The sequence below is a fragment of the Haliotis rufescens genome, unplaced genomic scaffold, assembly GCF_023055435.1.
Source record: "Haliotis rufescens isolate VD_foot unplaced genomic scaffold, xgHalRufe1.0.p SCAF_13, whole genome shotgun sequence".
Classification (NCBI taxonomy): Eukaryota; Metazoa; Mollusca; class Gastropoda; order Lepetellida; family Haliotidae; genus Haliotis; species Haliotis rufescens.
This window is the reverse complement of record NW_025963813.1, coordinates 40,316,273-40,333,364: the sequence shown is the minus strand read 5'-3', so window position 1 is coordinate 40,333,364 and position 17,092 is coordinate 40,316,273. Positions and strand designations below refer to the sequence as shown.

General features: G+C 38.9%; 1 protein-coding gene and 1 long non-coding RNA gene across 2 annotated transcripts; one reads left to right on the top strand and one right to left on the bottom strand.

The window, feature by feature from the left end:
• Positions 1 to 1,300: 1,300 nt before the first annotated feature.
• LOC124116535 (heparanase-like) lies at positions 1,301 to 8,345 on the top strand. Its single transcript, XM_048394621.1, has 10 exons — positions 1,301 to 1,528; positions 2,130 to 2,260; positions 4,664 to 4,837; positions 5,080 to 5,251; positions 5,488 to 5,538; positions 5,692 to 5,892; positions 6,949 to 7,063; positions 7,369 to 7,481; positions 7,712 to 7,852; positions 8,173 to 8,345. Exons 1-10 carry the CDS (start codon positions 1,344 to 1,346, stop codon positions 8,324 to 8,326), a joined length of 1,437 nt encoding a protein of 478 aa, XP_048250578.1. The 5' UTR covers positions 1,301 to 1,343; the 3' UTR covers positions 8,327 to 8,345.
• Positions 8,346 to 11,793: 3,448 nt separating this feature from the next.
• Positions 11,794 to 13,418, bottom strand: LOC125378688. Its single transcript, XR_007220468.1, has 3 exons — positions 13,354 to 13,418; positions 12,594 to 12,684; positions 11,794 to 11,834 (listed from the first exon to the last, which is right to left on the bottom strand). It is a non-coding gene; the product is annotated as an uncharacterized LOC125378688 (long non-coding RNA).
• Positions 13,419 to 17,092: the final 3,674 nt, after the last annotated feature.

The following is a 17,092-nucleotide window of genomic DNA, read 5'->3' as shown; positions in this document are numbered from 1 at the left end:
CATATTAATTCAGATTGCAAAACATGTTTTTGGACGAAGTACATTTCACCAAGAAAGTAGGCTGGGTTCTCATATTTGGGCTCTGTGTGCTGCAGCGGAAAGATGGACACTGGGACCCGAGCAATGCAGACCAGCTGCTAGACTACACCAAGCAGAAAGGATATGACATCAAAGGCTTTGAAGTGTGCAATGACATTATGTTCTCCACGTTACTTACATATGTAATTCACAAACTGAAATACGTGATTTCACCACAAAGTCCTTTTGGCTTCAAATGATAACGACGAATTGCAAAATAACTCAAAATCGGGAAAAGTCTATTACATATCAAAGCAGTACACTTCAATGAATACTCTGTACCCAACAATATCTGCTGTTTGTGATTAGTATTCCAATCACTGGACATGTAGGTAGCAGTAGTATCGTAAGTCCTCATGGTACCTAGTATGGTGACCTACATGTACCTATGGCTATTGGTGATCTATAGGCCATTTTTATTGTGTACTGTTATGAATTGTTACAAATTTTATTATGATATGCTAGTTTTACAATCTACATCTGTGATAGTCTAGTGTTTTTACTGTCGTTTGTCGACAGATTATAATGTCTATTTTTATATATTATTGATTTACAACCTGATTTAGTCACGATATGGCTGAAATATTGCCGATGTGACTATGAAATCTTAACTCACTCACCCATCACTGGTAAAAGTTGTTCAGAAACTATCATATTGTTGTGTGTACACGTTGACATCTTGAACGTTGGGGACGCAACGGTAGGAGGAACAGCGAAAACACGTACTGAACGTGCTACATAGTAAACGTCGTTGTTGACTGACAGGATTCACTACTTGCTTGCTTGTTTGTTTGTTTGCTGTTTGACACTGCACTCAGCAATAGTCCAGCTATATGACGGTAGTCTGTAAATAGTCGAGTCTGGACTAGACAATCCACTGATTGGCATCATGAACATCGATCCAAGCAATTTGGATACGATGACATGCATTAACCAAGTCAGCTAGCCTGACCACCCGATCCCGTTGGTCAACTCTTAGGACAAGCATAGTCGCCTTTTACGGCAAGCATGGGTTGCTGAAGACCTATTCTACCCCGGACTCTTCACGGGTGTTGCGAAAAGGTGAGCATATCCTGCTCCACTAGTGGCATCCATCATGAGCAGTTCATTTCTGGTTTAAAAAATTCCATCATCGAACTAAAGTGAACCAGTTGTTTTATCAGTTTATCAGCAGTTTGTCGTTGACACGAGGTCAGTCGTTCACATTAAATGGTATACTTCTTTATATAGATACACATTAACATACATGCAGTGCTGAGGACACCATGACTGTGACACGTGTGCTCGTTATACTCTGCTCCTTACATGTGCAATGTACAGTGGGTCAGTCTGTTTCTGTCACTGTTGCTACAGACAAGGAAATAGCAACGATAGATGACCATTTCGTTGGAGTGACAATTGATTCAGCAGAGATACCAATAGCTTTTAACTGGGGAGGACTGGATTTACGGTGAGTGTATTAGTTTATTTATGTAGTATACTGTAGAGAGGATATTTCATGTGTCGAGTGAAATATCACGGGTATTTGCAACTGGAGAAGTAGTTTCGTGTTTGCATAATCTTAAAAAAATATGAAGAAGAGAAGCAAGACATTTTAGGGGCACGAAACGTCTCTATCATACATATAGTTATGGTTATATACAAAATCAACTTTAACAAAAAAAATATACTTGAAAACTACCAAACCGCTGCTGGAAGCGAAAGAATACACGCTGGTCAAGAAACAAAATTGCGCTTTGCGAAACGACCAGTCTCGATTGACGAGTTAAGTGAGAAATTTACAGTATATAACGAAACAGTCTCTAAGAGAATAACATACGGCCTGAAGCGATATTAACTCCATAAATGGCAACAGTGAAATATCAAGTGTTATGTTCAGTGCAGTGAAATATCAATTGCCATGTTCACTGCAATGAAAATATCAAACTCAGTCTTTCACACTTAAGTATATGATAAAACATTATATATCATACGAATATGGTGAACAATCGTTCACGTTTGAAAGAGAACAAATCATTTTGATGATATAATATTTGAAATTAATTTTCTAGTTCACCCAAAGTGCGGACGCTTGCTAAGGCGTTATCCCCCAGCTATCTGAGAATAGGCGGAACAGCTGGAGACTTCAATACATTTGACCCAACGGGTCATGGGGGTACAAGTGCAAACTCCACTTTTACTGGTATGTTTATGTGACTTATATAATATATACGACACTTCGTTTTGGGAGTATTTAATGCCAGAAAAATGAATGATGTTCAATTGGGTCATAACATTCATCAAGTGATAAGGTTTCTTCGCCGTGTCATCGTTTTGAGTTGTTAGGGATTTACACTGCTTATAATAATCCTGACGCCATCCAGAGTCTGTGAAATATGCAGTTAATGTAGAGCAGAGGTCTCAAAAATCGACACATTCAGTGATTAGGAATGTAATCTGTACTGAATCCTGCTTTAACTGCTGTAGTAAGATCATATGCAAACCCCTAACATTGATTCCGTGAGTAAGTGTAAGGTAAAATATAGCTGTAAGCAGCAATGTCGGGCTCCTTAGACACAAAAGCACGGCCTTGGGATTTTGGTGGTATCTGGAACGCAACTGTCTACATACGCAAACAACATTCGAACATAATCGGGCAACTCAGTGGACGAGAAGCGGTGCTTACACAATGGTGTGGGCGTGGACGACACAAAACGACAGTTTCAATACCACTATCGCTGAGCGAATGAGCTTCAGTAACTGCCTGAATGAAGAAAGGAATTGAGTTTACTGCCGTTCCTGCGGACGCTCAAACATAGCCAAAGACGGGATCCCGAACCCCGCTAAGCAAGGGCTCTCCGCCTCGGTTTGGGTTGACACGGGCGCTCGCCGACTCGGCTTGTGTGGCGCACGGCGTAGAACCCCAGGAACCGCCGCTATGAAATTGGCGTGTGCCAGTGTGTCCAAGGGTGTTCTAAAGAGTGTTCCTCCATGTTAAAATCCTCGAAGGGTTTGCTTGTACCAATGCTCTCTAACGTAAGGCACCGAAGCAATTGCCTATTGGAAAACGAATACATGCATCAACAAATGCAGCAAGCCTGACCACCCGAATCCGTTAGTCACTTCTTACGACAAGACAAGCATGGGTTTGCTGAAGACCAGTTCTAACTCTATTCTTCACGGGTAATATACATAAAACTGACGACATTTGTGACAAGATTGTGTATTGCTCTTGGCTCTCTAATTAGACAGTGAACGGGGGTTAATCAATAATTGTGGGGCGCTTATTATTAGTAGTACTCAATTAGAGTACTAACTTGAATCAAACATAACTGCCAAGCAGTACTACTTTTACCATGCAAACAAGAACAAAACACATATGATATTTAAAGTAAAATTTATGAGAAATAAATGATCAAAATCAAAATCCAATATATCCGCAACTAAAAAGATATCCAAAACCGGCAATCCATATTTAATGTGGCATGTATTGAGAGAACTCTCAGAGAGTTTGGAAGCATTTTATGCCAAAATATTTTAGCCATATCGTAACGAAACGGTTATAATAATTATATTTAGATTAAAAAAGCTGTCAACAATGGACAGTAAGATAACTAAAGTATCAATTTTTTTATTTTACAACTAGTTGAGAACAGTTAAAAGAATACACTTTCAACCATCAATACATTATAAAATTGGGCTATAGATCACCAATAACCAAAGTAAGGCCACCCTCCTTGGGACCGGGGGGACCTACCCTTCAAAGAGTGTAAGTAATCGGACAAGCGGTTGCAGACAGTAGGGCGACATATATCATCAAAACCTACTTGTTTTTAGTTATCTGCCCTTCGTCATTGGGGCCTACGGATTTGGGCGGAAGCTAGTATCTTGTGGTAATTTTTTGCTATCCCTGGTCCAAAAATCAGTTTACACTGATTACAATAGGCCAATGTTCAAAATTGTACTCCATATCAACCAATGATCTGCTTTACATTTGTTTAAATGAATATTTTATTGTTTTCAAAAGAAGGACATATAGGGGTTATCACACGTGTGTGGTTTAGGATGGTAAATATGTTCTATGAGGAATGAACATTGTACTTAAAAAGAACATAGTTTTTAACATCCAAGCTCACACAACCACGATGGCCACTCTGTCTTATAATGTTATTCATGAATCTATTATCGAAACTTATCTTGGAAAGTGCGCATTAAAATATTATGTCGCAATGTCAGTGATCAGTCGTTTGAAACAGGCAGCGAAGACACTGATATTTGGCTTCGACAGCGACATGCTTCAAAAAGCGTTTCTGTGCACGTGAACAATATCTTCGGAAAGAGGCATAGCCGGACGTTGGTTTGGTGGTGGTATCTAACTTAAACTAAGACGTTCAATCTGTCTTTCTAGAACATTTATATTGAACTGAACAAAGAATGACTTCTTAATATTAATTCTGACTCGATCGCCGATAAAAAAGAGCGACGCCATGTTTGTTCGCAAACACTGAGTTTCTACATGACATTATGTTGCTTGTTTATCCGAGTTTATTTATTGGCTTCATCCAGCTGAGAAATGTACGCATAAAAATTCTATTTTATTATTAAGGTGCTATATGGGACAATCTGAATGACTTTGTGAGGACCGTGGGATGGGACTTGGTGTTTGGCCTCAATGTATTGAAGCGGAAAGACGGACAGTGGGACCCTGAAAACGCCAAAGAACTGATGAGCTATAGCTATGCCAGGAACTACAAGATGCCCGCATTTGAACTCGGAAATGGTAACAGTTCTACAGCTCATTGAATAGAACATACAACGTAACATCTTTGTGTATGAAATTATACTTCACCAAGTATGTATAGTCATACTTAGGTCATTCCGCCGTGTTTACTACTTTAAGATATATATGTGCACGTTATTCTTCAATCTCAAAGTCAAAAAGTGTAGAGCATGACGAACATATGTACTGTAAGGACCATAATCATTATCTTGATATAATACTCTAGTTTCTTTGGTCTCTAGAACCTGAATATTTCCCTGAACCCTTCACCAATACAATTTCTGGAGCACAGCTTGGGCGAGATTTTGTCCATCTTAGGGAAATCCTCAAGTCTACTCCTGGGTTCGAATCCACGCTGGTGATTGGACCAGATGTAACAGGTATCTCAGGACCGAGATCCATATTGTTCGAGAAGTAAGTAGAAACGTGCAAAACAGAAGTTCAAAATTGTATCTGGGGGTTGTTAAATTAAATTAAAATGTGAGGCCTCATGGTACCCAACTGCTATATTACAGCAATGTGATAATCGATATATAGATGAGCCATGCACCACTCCAGTACATGATATTCAGTCACATATTGCATGTTCCATACTGAAAACGGATTTTGAAACGAGTTTGATGCTGGGATTCCTATTGACTATTTTACAGTTTCTTCAAAGGTGAAGGAAGCAAAGCTGTTGACAGAATCACCTTTCACCAGTGAGTTTTAAGCTATATCAGTTTCTTACTTATTTATCTAATTAGGTTTTTGTAACCACACATGTAACGGCACTACGTTTGTCAACCATGGCAGTAGGGACACTTAAAAACGAACTTTTCTTTGCGTTGAATTTGAAATGTTTGAATGTTTAGATACTATGCCTACGAAGTCGGTGTTACAGTGGACACCTGTCTCGACCCCAAGGTGCTGGACAGCCTGATATCTGACATCCATAGAGTGCGTAACGTCACCGCTCCTACCAACCCCGACACTGCCGTTTGGCTTGGGGAGACATCGTCCTTCTATGGCGGGGGAGCACCTGATATATCTGATAGATATGTTGCAGGCTTTCTGTGAGTATTGTCTGTCTACATTATTTTCATGGCGAAACAAATTTGGTGTGCGCGAGTGACTGAGTGAGCTTTAAGCACTATTCTATCAATATCACGGCAGGGGACACCAGAAATGGTCTTCATAGAAGTTTCCAATGTGAGGATTCGAACCTGGGTCTACAGAGTGACGACCGAATGGTTTATCAATTGGCCAGTTTATAGTGCATGGATGTTCGCTTACGAGACAGTTAGAAACTATAGGGGTGCGGATTGTAAAGAAGGTATTCTAGGCAATCAGTCAGTTGCCTAAATGGTAACCATCTGATCCTCATGCGCATTGTATTCCAATTGCGTGGATCGATGCTCATGTCAATCACTGGATTGTCTGGTCCAGACTCGATTATTTACAGACCGCCGTCATATAGCTGGAATATTGCTGTGTGCGGACTTGAACAACAAACAACCAAACCAAACTCATGCTGCTGAGGTTATATTTAGTACCAGCTTCCCTCCGGGTATTGACCATATGGACCTGGACATTGCAGAAAAACACAGACACACATAAAACACTGAGTAAACAGTTGGTATACATTCTTGTCTTGTTAATGATGTTGAAGCAGGAGTAAGCTGAACGCCGCTCTCAGCATTATTCCAGCCATATGACGGCTTTCTGTAAATAATCGAGTCCGGACCTGACAGTGCAGTGACTGATATCATGAGCATCGATCCACGCAAATGGGATAGATGACATGCATCAACCGAGTCAGCAAGCCTGACCACTCGATCCCGATTGTCACCTCTTACGACAAGCATAGTCGCCTTTTACGGCAAGCATGGGTTGCTGAAGACCTATTCTTCCCCGGATCCTCACGGGTCAGCTGAATGTGTGATTCCCCAGGTTAGAAGACCATATTTGTTTTGGGAGTTGCCAAAATGAATGAATGTGCACGACGACATGGATAGTCTAATGAACGCAAAATCGTCCCCTCCATTTCATTTGTTCAAATCGCTTTGAACATAAAACATAAATGTTTTGATTTACACTTACCTGGACTATTAATGATATTAATATTTCAGATGGTTAGACAAGCTCGGGGTTGCTTCAAGGATGGGACTTAAAGGGGTTTTGAGACAATCGTACTATGGACAAAATTATTCTCTGATCGAACCTCACACGTTTGAACCTTATCCGGTAGGTACAAATATGATATCATCTTGTTCCATTAGGATTGACTAAAACTCATCTTTGCAAAATACGGTAATACAGTAAGAAATACGTTGTCAGTTTACCGAATGTCTCTGACTTGAACTGTAAAGACACCATTGGATATCGTGAAACTTTCTATCTATTTTTACGTAGGCAATTTATGGTTCAATGTTTCCAGTATTTGATCATTATTGGTAAACCTGCTACCCTGTCACCCGCTCTTGACCCTAACTGTAGCTTTCATGTGATAAATCTGAGTATGTTCTTTGCGTAACATTGTCACTTTCCAGGACTACTGGCTGACCTTGCTCTACAAGAGACTGGTTGGGAATAAAGTGTTATCTGTGCAGACCAACTCAACCAACAGTTTCAGGGTCTACGCACATTGTGCCAAACAGAAAAGGTACACAGTTGGGATGTGCTGATGGGGTAGTCAGTATGCAGGAGACAAATATTTATGTTTCAGTCACTTCCTCTCTATATTCAATCATCAGCATCTAGAACATCTAACATAACTGCACTGTCATCACACATTTTCATGAGGTGCTTGTAATTTAATGACTTCGAATTCTGATGTGCTTAACTATATAAACCATTTTTTGTCCAACAATGTTCCACATCTTTTGTTCACAGCGTGTACAACTACAAGCCGGGTAGTGTTGTAGTCTACATCGTCAACGTCAACATCTACACCACCGTCGTCACCTTCCCACAATTCCAAAAGAATATGGATCTCTTCTGGCTTAGACCAGAGTTCATAGAGCTTACTTCAAGGCGAGTATACGGATACGTGATGTCACAAAGAAACTATTTAGAACACTTTAAACACTTTGTAACAAAGGCTAACGTCGGTCGGGTTTGCCAATATTTCATGCCATAGAGATAAAAATAATAATAATAACACCTAACAATAACGCTTCGTCCTTGCCTTTACATTATGCGCTACATAGATAAACGTGACCTATAATGTCACGTTCATTTTATTAACCATTGTATTCCGAATAGCTGATGTGTTGTCGTCGTTTGGGAAGTGGTTGGCGTCTTATTGGCACAGATATACCGTTTGATATATGACACTGACATTGTAATTTCAGGAATGTGACACTAAATGGTAAACGACTGGATTATGTGAACAACACCATCCCTGACATGCCCCCTCAAAAGGCCTATGGCGGGCTCCTCATGCTGCCAGCAAGGACCTTCGGGTTTGCTGTGTTTCCTGATGCGGATGTTGATATCTGCAAGTGATGCTGACTGGTATTAATTGTAATGTAGATTACATTAAACCAATGTTACATTACAAATCTTTCAAATTTTCCTTTGTAGTTAGCATTCTGCACTCGTGCACATTTTATATATAATGATTACAGAAATAGACAAAACTAGACAAGTACTGGAGGCACATATGTTAAAAAACAACACATACACTTAAAGTATACAGAATCCGCTTTCAATAAATGCCACAGCCCCATCAACACAATGTCCGCTTTGAATAGGATGCAAGGAAGAGTGGTCCTGGAGAATGACACCTTACGTCCTAGGTTTGTTTGTTGTTTAACGCCGCACTCAGCAGTATTCCAGCTGTATGACGGCGGTCTGTAAATAATCGAGTCTGGACCAGACAAAGCAGTGATTGACATTATGAACATCGATCCATGCAATTGGGATCGATGACATGTTTCAACCAAGTCAGTGAGCCTGACCACTCGATTCCGTTAGTCTTACGGCAAGCAAAGTCGCCTTTCACGGCAGGCATGGGTTGCTGAAGACCTATTCTACCCCGGTTATCACGGGTCATGCGAAAAGGTCAGCGTATCCTGCTCCACTAGTGTCATCCACAATGAGCAGTTCATTTCTGATTTAAAAATCCCATCATCGAACTGAAGTAAACCAGTTGTTTTATCAGTTTATCAGCAGTTTGTCATTGACTCGAGGTCAGTCGTTGCTGAAGACCTATTCTAACCCGGATCTTCTCGGGTTAACGTCCTAGGTGACAGTGTCCAAAGGTATCAATGCCAGATGTTAGGAATTGATATCTGGCTATAAGTTTTGCTTTCTACAATGGTTTCCGGTACACACAAGCCTACCCGTTTTAACATGTGCCTTCGCCATGAAGCCAACGCTTCGATTATTACGCATCTATCACATGGCATAGAATTGGCTATCACAGCTAAATATTTCCATTTAGTACTGTTTATTATTACCCTAATATATGCACTGTGATCATTGCATGTGTTATGCACACGGTCGTATTTACAATATCTCTCACAGGAAAAAAAATGCAGTTTCCGGTATCCGGATACCTGCCGGATACCACCGGACACTTACCCAAAACGTGTCCGGGTATCCGGTGGCAGATACCTTGCCGGATACCAGATCTGTGGTATCCGGCATGGACACCTCACCTGAAAGTATGCCACCTGGAATCCGGGTATCCGGCACCGGATACCTCACCGGATACCTCAATCTGGGTGTCCAAGGATCCGCACCGGATACCAAGAATCCGGCACCGGATACCTCATTCTGAGTTTCAAAAAACATGTCACAATTTGGGGGTGCATTTTGTTCAATTAAGTGTGAAACACCTAAATATATATTGGAAACTAACCATGAAAATTGAACATTGCTGAAGGTATCCGGCAGGTATCCGGCAGGTTTCCGGATGCAATTTTTCGAGATGTCTTATTTCTGGTAAATAATGTTAGCCTGGGCATATCAGATAGCTGTAGTAATATTCTGTGTCATTTTAGTTGTAAATATCCCCTTAAAGTTGAGATCTATGGGCATGTACTTTTGGAGAAGACAATTGTTTTCAATTTCAACTATAATTCTTTTTAGATGTTAAGCTGTTTAATGAACAAACATCAGTTCTAATACATGTATGAGGATATCCTTAAATTTCATGTTCAGACTTCCAGATTATTCTGAGTGAAAGTATAAACTCATAGACTGTGTGCTCACTTGGACCTTTGGTCCTAGTGAGATGATAATATGATTATTTGTAAAGGTACAAGTACTTGTTATGAGCATACCAGATTCATTTAAGTTTGAAACACAATATGCCTCACACTGAGGGTGACAGATTTCATCACACTACAGAGAGCTGTTCCTCAGTCACTGAACATTTTTACTGAAAGACATTGAAAGCTAATTTGACCTTCAATATCAGTTGCGACTATTTCAAAAACAATTGTAAAGTGCTTCATTCAGTGTAATATTGACAAACATATGACAATGAAATACAACTATATGTATAAGAGTTATTTAGACTTCTGCAGGAAAAGGCACATTAGAGAACAAGAGTCATCAGAAAGATGACATATCCCCCCCGGCAGCTGTCTGTCAAGTAACCACTAGTGCAATTCTGTATGTAATGAGTCAACAGTTGAATGTTCTTTAAGAAGCATACATTGTTTACCCACAAAAGAACCACCATGGTCGCATCCATATGAATGCCAAGTTTCGAACAAATACATTGAATGTTTTTCGAATTCTGCCCCAGAAATGAACCTCATCCCCAATTGAGTCTATGTCCAACTTCATTCCATAAAAAAATAAAAAAATAAAAATTAGAAAAATCCCAAATTTGAAAGGCAACACTTCAGTATGTGCATGATAGCTTTGCCAAGTTTCGATCAAATACACTGAATGGTTTTCAAATTCTGCCCCGGAAACAAACCCCATCCCCAATTGAGTCTATGTCCAACTTCATTCCATAAAAATTTAAAAAAATAAAAATTAGAAAAATCCCAAAATATCAAAAGGCACCACTTCAGTATGTGCCTGATAAGAGTTGCCAAGTTTCGATCAAATACACTGAATGGTTTGGGAATCCTGCCCCGGAAAAGGGAATGATTACGGACGGACATACAGGCTGATCACTATATCCCCCGTATTATATGCCGGGGGATAAAAAGTAAGTGTATGACCTGTTGCCAACTTCTATCCCTGCCCTAAGGAAGAGTTTGGCCATTAACATTTTTTTTGTCTGGCTGTGACATTGACCTTTGACATAGCAGATCAATGTGTTATTCCAAAGATGTCCAAGCAATGCATGGTTTTATACGATAACTGTGGCTATCAAACTGAGGCAAAATATTGGAAAATCCCCATTTACACAGCTGGCTAAAGAAACAAACAACAAACAAATTATCAATTTCTTTTATTTTTATGCATATATCACACATTGAACAGTGTTCACATAATGGTTCCTGATGCAGTATGCACTTGCCTCCTATTCTTCAATACTCATAACAGAGCGGGATAACTGTTCGCTTGAAAGCATCAGCAGACCATGCTCACCAGTTCAGAGTTACTTGCCCTCAAACATCCTTTTCCTTCTATATTGCCATGGAAAAACAGGAACCAGGATGAGGGGAGGCCAGATGGGCTCTATCCCTGTTGCATTGTGTTAGTAGAATTGTGAACATTCTATTTGGTGTTTGGGTTCACATTTATAGACAAGTAGTCGCAAACATCATTCCTTTCAAGTGATTACCACATGGCCAAAGACAATAATTTCTTCAACGTCCTTGAAGGGTCCCACTCCGACTTGGCATTGGTTGGTCTTCTCACATTAGCCTGACCACCCTTTGTGAGTGTGTCCCAGTGTCAATTGGCATATTACTTCTCGGTAGGCTCCCATTGAAATAACAGGACTCTCCTCATCGCTGTCTGCCAATCACTTCGGATATCTGGAAGGGTCCTTCCAGACTGTCAACCTGTCATCCGGGTATCTCAAGCTGGATTTCAGTTTCTGCAAAATTAAGTATAAAGATTGTAGCAAAAGAAAAGAATTGTTGCAACATGTACTTACAGATAAAAGGCAGCAAATTCACTTAATTTATCATCTTTGAGTTTTGTTATATACCAAACATTTGAGATATATATTGTTCCATGCTGATGAGTTGAAACAATCATTAACTGACATCTCTTAAAAATGTTCCTAGCAATCTATGCTTGCCATACAAGCCAAAGTAAGAGATGAGGTAACAAGTGGGCTCATTGAAAGCTCGTAATCGTACCCAATAACGTAGGATGTTGTCCATAACAGTCATCATCGGTGCGTCTGGATTGAGCTCATAACATTAATCTCTGGTTTGTCTAGTTGAGAAGTGAGATTTGATTAATTTATAATCCTTGTCATTTAGCCGAACTATTGCTGGATGTGGTGTTAAATGAGTGAATTGGGTTTAACGCCTCTTTGAACAGTATTCCAGTTATATCACGGCATGTAAGCTTGATGTGGGAAGAAAGCCCGAAGTGATGCAGGTCTTACATGTTTACCACTTTGATGAAACCCACAAGCAAGTGTATGATGCTACCCTCGATTCAAACCCACGACCATCGGTTTCTGTCAAGCCCAAGAGATGCAACTATGCACAGCAAGTTGTAGTGCCTTTGATAATTAGGCCATCCATGCCAACAGGTGATAAAGAACAAGCAAACTGAAGAAATATTTGCAGAATAGCTACATGAACATGATGAACCAAACAGAATAATTTCAAATATTTACCACTCACTGCTACTCTTCTCTTGTTCCTCATTGCTTCCCCTTTTCCATTGATGCCGTGCAGATGACTGACTCATTCATTCATCCAGACATTCTGCAAACATAAGTAGCATTCACATTACAGAAATGTCCAAACTGTACATGCTGTACATTGAATTCAATTAAAAAGGCCCCAGTTGAGTTTCCAACTTAGAACTGTCCTTATTAAAATATTTCATCCCAAAAATTCAGAGATAAAACATAACCCCATATTAAACAACTGTCAAACAATTATTTGACAACAAAGCCAGGGTCATTCAACATACACTTTACATAAGGAATCACTTGTTGCAAAAAAGATCCTCGCCAAGGTCAGAGTCATTCCATGAAATATTGAATGATTAAGTTATGAAGCTTATACAAAACAAGGACATAACAGTGTAATTATAACAATATCCTAAGCGTAAAAAAAATAAAGTCTTTGGTGGCCATTATTGTAAATTATAATCAGTATTAGCATCCCACGAAAGTTTAGAGTTAATAATCGTTCCTAGATCTTGATATTTTTCTTCATTATCTATAAAAAAGCGGATCTAATTTGGATCATCTTGTTTTGACCACAAATCCATTACGCCCCTTATGCTAACAAACAGTTGACCATAATACTAAAAAAAGGACCCTTGGCGTTTACGGTAAAGTATGTAGAGCAGGAAAATATCTACATCAATCCGTTCCATAAGATCTCTGCACAGAAATCATAAGGCCTCGAAGCCCTGCTACGTACCTGGCAATGCAAATCGCCTTTCCAAATACTGTTGACTTCCGCGTTGTGGATGGCTGAGAGGAACTACGGCCGGCATTTCCGTGGTGAAGGTGAATGAGAACAATGTATCGATACACGAGGTAAGCTTATCGTAATCAAGCATCACAGTGTATATCGATACACGAGGTTTGTTTACATCCATGTTCTAAAATGGCGCCCTGGACCGTAGGGGAATATGGGTAAAATGGCTTGTTCCGGGTTAACACTAAGCTGGGCCCCGTCTCTAATATCACATTATTGTTTGGCGCAAGTTGACGACGCGCATAGGGAGCCGGGAACCAGGTTAACACGACATAAGCTGGTTCCCGGCTCTCTATGCGCGTCGTCAACTTGCGCCAAGTTATATTAGAGACGAGGCCCAGCTTATACACTGAACACGATCGGTCATTTCGTCAAAACTGGCCAAATATTGAGATTGCAGCTGAGGTCATGCTGGCAGCTGAAGTGACACATTAAGGTAAGGAATATGTGAATGTTACAATGATCACGTATTAAAGTAATTTACCACATGTAAGCCTGTCACATGTGACACATTAACTTTTATAGCCAACATGTAAGTAAATTTATAATTATATTTATATATGACAAGTAGCCTGTCTATCATATGTTAGTATTTGCTTATGTATATAATGTAGAAATATGTTTACTTTAACTGGATAATTTGTATGCTAATGTGACTCACTCTCTTATTTCATATACTCCCTTCACTCTGTGAGATGATTAATAGCCTCAACATATTTTTCCAGATGTGAAGAATCAAGAACAGCTTTAATAACAGGGAAGTTTTGCATCAGAGATCATCGTGAAGTGGAAGATAAGACATTTTAAGGGTATGAACATTTTCACTTGAACTAGTTGAACAATAACCATGATGACAACTTTATCATGGGGGAATTTTTGGTGGTGGGGTAGCCTAGCGGTTGAAGCGTTCACTCTTCGTGCTGAAGACCCAGGTTTGATTCCTGCCACATAGCTGCGATATTGCTGAGTGTGCGTTAAACATCAAACAAAGCTAACAGCTGCATACTTACTCACGTGGGGATTCCAGGTTGAAGTAAGTCCCCATCAACATGATCAACCTATGCTAGTTGTAAGAGATAACTTAATGGATCGGGTGATCAGGCTCGCTGACTTCGTTGATCCATGTCATTGTATCCCAATTGTGTGGATCGATGCTCATGATGTCAATCACTGGATAGACTGGTCAAAGACTTGATTATTTACAGACCGCCGTCATATAGCTGGAATATGGCTGAGTGCAGAGTTAAACAACAAACACCAACATGATTCTACAACCTGCTCTTGTGGATACCATTTTGAAGATCCTACACATAACTTCTTTTCGGGTCTTAACTATTGCAATATGTTCTACTACATGTGTTTTAAACATTTTTTTTTTATATAGTGAACTGGATTTGCAAACAAGCCGATGGCTTATCTAAATGATGCTGAAATACAAAATAAGTATTAATAAAATACTAATTCTATACTATTGCAAACTATCAGTTGAGCAATAATGTAATCATCTGATTATAAGTAGATAATGAAGGAGAAGTTCATATTGATTAAATCTACCAGATTCTGAGATAAATGCACGTATTGATTGATTTATTTCATTGTTTTCCTGTACATAATTTTCAACAATTCCTTATAAAGCTTTCTTATATCATATCCATGCTGTATAATAATACCTATTATTTCTAATAATAGCATAATTTGGACACACAAATAAGTAATGAATGGTATTTTTATAACAGGTCCCACACATGCGGGATAGGTCATTTGACATGAATCAGTTTTATGTGAATTTAAATCACTACAAGCTGATCTGAGTCATGAAAGGATATACCTTCGATTCTGTGAAAATGGAAATGCTAAAACATCTCCCAATATTAACCATGCTATTACAGAATCTGTTCACTTGTTTTTGTATGTAAAATATTTTTGAACGATTACATCCATCTAATGATTGTATGTGTGATATGCCAGTAGAGGTATATGTGTACAAGCATGTGCATACACGTAAACAAATTATGTTTGTTTGGCTAGGTACCAGTATATGAATAGGTTGTTTTGTGCGACTTGTATATTAGCATCATCATAGTTTCAACAGACAGTTTATGTATATCAAATGTTAAATGTCTTTGTAGGGAGAATTGAATATCAAAACTGTCATTATTTTATTACTTATGAGTAGAACTTGTTAAGTATCTGGCATGATACATTTCCTTGGTCCACAGACACATGTTACCAGTAAACTGACTTGAAAAGTAGCATAACAGTCAGTGTGGTTGGAAACTAACTAAGCCGTCACTACTCAATTAAGTAATTAACAGACAATTGCAAGTGATAATACCCACCTGACACTAATTGCCCTGTTAATCCCTAATCCACCATGAGTTGACATTGAGCTCATCTTGCTAATGAGCTGTTGTGAGCGTAACGAGATGATAAACATCAAAGGTGGGGCAGGCTTTGATCAAGTGTTCTGTAGAAGAGATTATGTCACTTGTTTAATGTTTATTTAGGATTAGCTACATCCCTTGATGCGACCAAGACCATACTTGAGATTATCAGACAGTTTGTCTGGATACAACCTGATGTCTCAACTGTACTTATTGGATTCTGCCTTGTAGCAAACTATGTGTGTGACAAGGACTTTGACCACTCTGTGCAGATGCATAACAATGCATAATGAACTTTGGGTATGATTCAATTATGTCACACAAGTCAAAGATGGGTTCCACTGTATTTAGAAACAGACGATAGATGGAATACTGTGTAACTTTATAACAATCAAATGAGTATTCAAAAAGGAATACACATATATTTACATTTACCCTTGAAAAGTTCCAAAACCAAATAGAACTACTTAAATTATGATTACACTTGACCAATATATTTGGCAGTTTTTGCCGTTATTGTAAATCTTAATTAAAGATAAATGATAAAAATATGATAATGCATATCACACACAAGTGTGTATTATACGCAAATAAATAAGTCTTGTATACATAGATTAATTGGAAAGGGTGCTAATTGGGATTGTTCACTAGCCAATATATTAGCAAATATTCCCATGGGCGCTTATTAGAGCGAGGCGCTTATTACGTCAAATACTTTAGTTCTGTTTTTATGTATAAGAACCTATTTTATGCAATTTGCATTGCCTTGTTTACCTTTCCTTATGTTTTGGTGTAATGCAAACATTTGAGAAAAATTCAGGTGAGCCTGCCTTATGGCACTACAGGAATTGTTTTCAGAAGATCAATTACAATTTTGTATTTTCTGTAAAATTTACTGTTTGCTATGGCTTTTTTACATTGGTTAACATGGTTTGGTTAACAGTTGCTTGATAAATTGTCATTACCTTATTCTTTGAGAAACCAACTTTTTACCCTTTGTCAATATATGTGTGTTTCTTATATTTTTAATAACAAGCTTTTAAAGATGTTATAAATTGTTTCAGGCACCTGAATTTCACAATGACACCAGATCAGACAAGTCATACAAAGGACTCTCCGGATGATGAATAATCCTCCCCAGAACAACTAACAGGTTCACCTCAGAAAGTGATGATTCTGAATGAATAATGCCACATCAGTGTGATTCTGTAGGTTGTTTTATTACGACATTAATCAAGTCTAAAGGAATTAATACCACAGCAGTGAGACTGTTTATGTGGTGTACACTGAAGCTG